At 28.1% G+C, this 3273-nt stretch overlaps 3 protein-coding genes across 3 annotated transcripts; 2 read left to right on the top strand and 1 right to left on the bottom strand.

The window, feature by feature from the left end:
• The first annotated feature begins 231 nt into the window (after positions 1 to 231).
• Positions 232 to 908, top strand: LOC108576965 (translocon-associated protein subunit delta-like). The gene is made up of 2 exons (XM_017940045.1): positions 232 to 533; positions 648 to 908. The coding sequence occupies exons 1-2, from the start codon at positions 279 to 281 to the stop codon at positions 906 to 908; spliced, it is 516 nt and encodes a 171-aa protein (XP_017795534.1). The 5' UTR covers positions 232 to 278.
• Positions 909 to 1297: 389 nt separating this feature from the next.
• On the top strand, positions 1298 to 1974 carry LOC108576892 (translocon-associated protein subunit delta-like). The gene is made up of 2 exons (XM_017939960.1): positions 1298 to 1599; positions 1714 to 1974. Exons 1-2 carry the CDS (start codon positions 1345 to 1347, stop codon positions 1972 to 1974), a joined length of 516 nt encoding a protein of 171 aa, XP_017795449.1. The 5' UTR covers positions 1298 to 1344.
• Positions 1975 to 2287: 313 nt separating this feature from the next.
• LOC108576955 (proteasome assembly chaperone 2) lies at positions 2288 to 3105 on the bottom strand. Its single transcript, XM_017940034.1, has 2 exons — positions 2773 to 3105; positions 2288 to 2695 (listed from the first exon to the last, which is right to left on the bottom strand). The coding sequence occupies exons 1-2, from the start codon at positions 3103 to 3105 to the stop codon at positions 2288 to 2290; spliced, it is 741 nt and encodes a 246-aa protein (XP_017795523.1).
• Between the last annotated feature and the right edge of the window lie 168 nt (positions 3106 to 3273).

Raw genomic sequence — 3273 nt, 5'->3', positions numbered from 1 at the left:
ATAAAATGTTTATATACGGATAATCATTTTTTAATGTACTTACCATTTTTTTTAATTGCATTGGTACCACTGTTTCCAACTATTTACCACGTGTAACCCTACATATGCATACGTCATCAAAGAGGTCGTTACAAACCCACTGAAATATATAGTAATTATTACTTAACCTAACATGGTTTAAGTTCCTGCAATAGCAACGGTGTTCGAGTTTTATTGATATAGTTTGTTTATAAACAATATTCTGTACAAGTCATCAATTATAGTAAACGTAAAAAACTATGATGAAGCAATTTACAAGTTTTTCTATTTTAATAATTTGTGGAATTTCTGAAATTCTTGGTGAAACTTGCCAAAAACCTGAGGTTGTTGCTTCTGCATATGTTACGGAAGATGCGACAATTTTAACGAATGTCGCCTTTACAACACAATTTGTGCTTAAATGCAGCAATGGTGTGAAAGGTATTACACTCTACGCAGAAGTTGACGGAAAGTCATTACCGGCTGCTAGATTAAGTTCTGACAATAAATACCAGGTATTGAAATATTTTAGTTAAGTTCATATAAGTATGATAAAGTAAACAGTTCAATTTATAATAAAATTCAGTTTATGTTAAATTAAGGTATTACATAAAATAACAATTTTATAGGTTTCTTGGACAGAAGATGTGAAAAAAGCACATTCTGGGGATTACAACATAAAACTATATGATGAAGAAAGATATGCAGCTATACGTAAAGCAATAAGAAATGGAGAGGATCCAAGCAGTGTAAAACCCCTAGTTGTAGTAGTACTTAATAATCCAGGCATATATCTTGGACCATGGGTTAACTCAGAACTCCTTGCTGTTCTTTTGGCTGCTTTTGTATCATATTCTGCTTTCTCTTCTAAATTCAAGCTTCTTGCTTGATTTTTTTATAAATAATAAATTTATTAAGAAATGATTACATAAATTCAATGTCACTTAACCAAATAATAAATAATGTAATTATATTATGATTTTCATACAAATTTTCTTCGAAATACATTTTTTTATTTAATTTCTGTGTAATATTGCTTAGTATTAATATAAAATGTTTATATACGGATAATCATTTTTTAATGTACTTACCATTTTTTTTAATTGCATTGGTACCACTGTTTCCAACTATTTACCACGTGTAACCCTACATATGCATACGTCATCAAAGAGGTCGTTACAAACCCACTGAAATATATAGTAATTATTACTTAACCTAACATGGTTTAAGTTCCTGCAATAGCAACGGTGTTCGAGTTTTATTGATATAGTTTGTTTATAAACAATATTCTGTACAAGTCATCAATTATAGTAAACGTAAAAAACTATGATGAAGCAATTTACAAGTTTTTCTATTTTAATAATTTGTGGAATTTCTGAAATTCTTGGTGAAACTTGCCAAAAACCTGAGGTTGTTGCTTCTGCATATGTTACGGAAGATGCGACAATTTTAACGAATGTCGCCTTTACAACACAATTTGTGCTTAAATGCAGCAATGGTGTGAAAGGTATTACACTCTACGCAGAAGTTGACGGAAAGTCATTACCGGCTGCTAGATTAAGTTCTGACAATAAATACCAGGTATTGAAATATTTTAGTTAAGTTCATATAAGTATGATAAAGTAAACAGTTCAATTTATAATAAAATTCAGTTTATGTTAAATTAAGGTATTACATAAAATAACAATTTTATAGGTTTCTTGGACAGAAGATGTGAAAAAAGCACATTCTGGGGATTACAACATAAAACTATATGATGAAGAAAGATATGCAGCTATACGTAAAGCAATAAGAAATGGAGAGGATCCAAGCAGTGTAAAACCCCTAGTTGTAGTAGTACTTAATAATCCAGGCATATATCTTGGACCATGGGTTAACTCAGAACTCCTTGCTGTTCTTTTGGCTGCTTTTGTATCATATTCTGCTTTCTCTTCTAAATTCAAGCTTCTTGCTTGATTTTTTTATAAATAATAAATTTATTAAGAAATGATTACATAAATTCAATGTCACTTAACCAAATAATAAATAATGTAATTATATTATGATTTTCATACAAATTTTCTTCGAAATACATTTTTTTATTTAATTTCTGTGTAATATTGCTTAGTATTAATTATTAGTATTAAGAATTATGAATATTATTTGAAGACTAATTAAGTTAACTAATAATAATTCAGTTCAGTACAATGTAATTGCTACAACAATACTTCATTTCATTTATAATTTATTATTAAAAAATTGGCATTACATAAACGAATGTACATACAGTTTAATATATTTCAAGAGAAGGTGGATTGCCAAACAAGTATTCCCAAGAAGGTGGATACTTAATACCATAATCAGTATTCTCCTTTAATAAGTTTAACCACTGATTCAAACCTTTGAATAGTATCAATGCATCCGGAATATTGTCTCCTTCAGAACAATAACAAAAAAGTACTGTACAAGGAATTCCTATTGACTTAAGATAATCATAAAAGCCATTTGCAAATCCACCCCCAGGAATATAATATTGCTTTGCAGATTCTGTTGAAGTCTTTTTTACATGCCTTTTCCAAGTAAGACTTTCAAGAAATTTTTCATTATTTAATAATGAATTATCTGTAGTAAGATATCTTAAGCTTGAATCTGATTTATCAGCACACTCATAATCGTAACTACTGGATAAAATTATTACCTATAAAAACAAACCTTATAACAATAAGGAAAATAAATGAATATTATTAATAATAATATAGCATTATTATGTCATACCTTACTGATTTTTTTCTGCTTAATAAACTGTGTTATTTTATCAAAGAAATCATTTAAAGGTCCAATGTGAGGTGCACGTAGATGTAAAACAATTATTTTATGATATGTTTCAAGATAAAAATCAGCAGCAGTACAAAGAGACTGACAATTTTTGTTATAAGGATCAAGTCCACAGATTGGAAGGAATACAGGATTCCACATACTTCCAACTTTATTCAAATTCAAATTGGATATTAATAAATCAGTACATAATTGTCCAACATTTCCAACAGCCACTGAGGGAAGTATTAGAGTGTAATTTTCAAGGTTAATTTCCTCTGGTATTTTTATCATTGTTCTTTAATAAATGATAAGTACCTGTTTTATCAATAAAATTCATCAAATAATGCTTATGGTTAATATAAATAAATACAAACAAAATAGTTAAATAAAATCAATTTGAAACTTGTAAATCATCACATGAAATTATTATTAAATACTAAATACTTTTTATATAAAACA

The sequence above is a fragment of the Habropoda laboriosa genome, unplaced genomic scaffold, assembly GCF_001263275.1.
Source record: "Habropoda laboriosa isolate 0110345459 unplaced genomic scaffold, ASM126327v1 scaffold54, whole genome shotgun sequence".
Classification (NCBI taxonomy): domain Eukaryota; kingdom Metazoa; phylum Arthropoda; class Insecta; order Hymenoptera; family Apidae; genus Habropoda; species Habropoda laboriosa.
Note: the sequence above shows the minus strand (reverse complement) of the source record. Positions and strands in the feature narration are given on the sequence as shown.

Bases quoted from the DNA above. Each gene is read 5' to 3' on its own strand.
- LOC108576965 (XM_017940045.1), top strand. From the start codon at position 279: ATGATGAAGCAATTTACAAGTTTTTCTATTTTAATAATTTGTGGAATT. The intron at 534-647 runs GTATTGAAATAT...ACAATTTTATAG, and splicing joins GTTCTGACAATAAATACCAG to GTTTCTTGGACAGAAGATGT.
- LOC108576892 (XM_017939960.1), top strand. From the start codon at position 1,345: ATGATGAAGCAATTTACAAGTTTTTCTATTTTAATAATTTGTGGAATT. The intron at 1,600-1,713 runs GTATTGAAATAT...ACAATTTTATAG, and splicing joins GTTCTGACAATAAATACCAG to GTTTCTTGGACAGAAGATGT.
- LOC108576955 (XM_017940034.1), bottom strand. From the start codon at position 3,105: ATGATAAAAATACCAGAGGAAATTAACCTTGAAAATTACACTCTAATA. The intron at 2,696-2,772 runs GTATGACATAAT...TTGTTTTTATAG, and splicing joins AGCAGAAAAAAATCAGTAAG to GTAATAATTTTATCCAGTAG.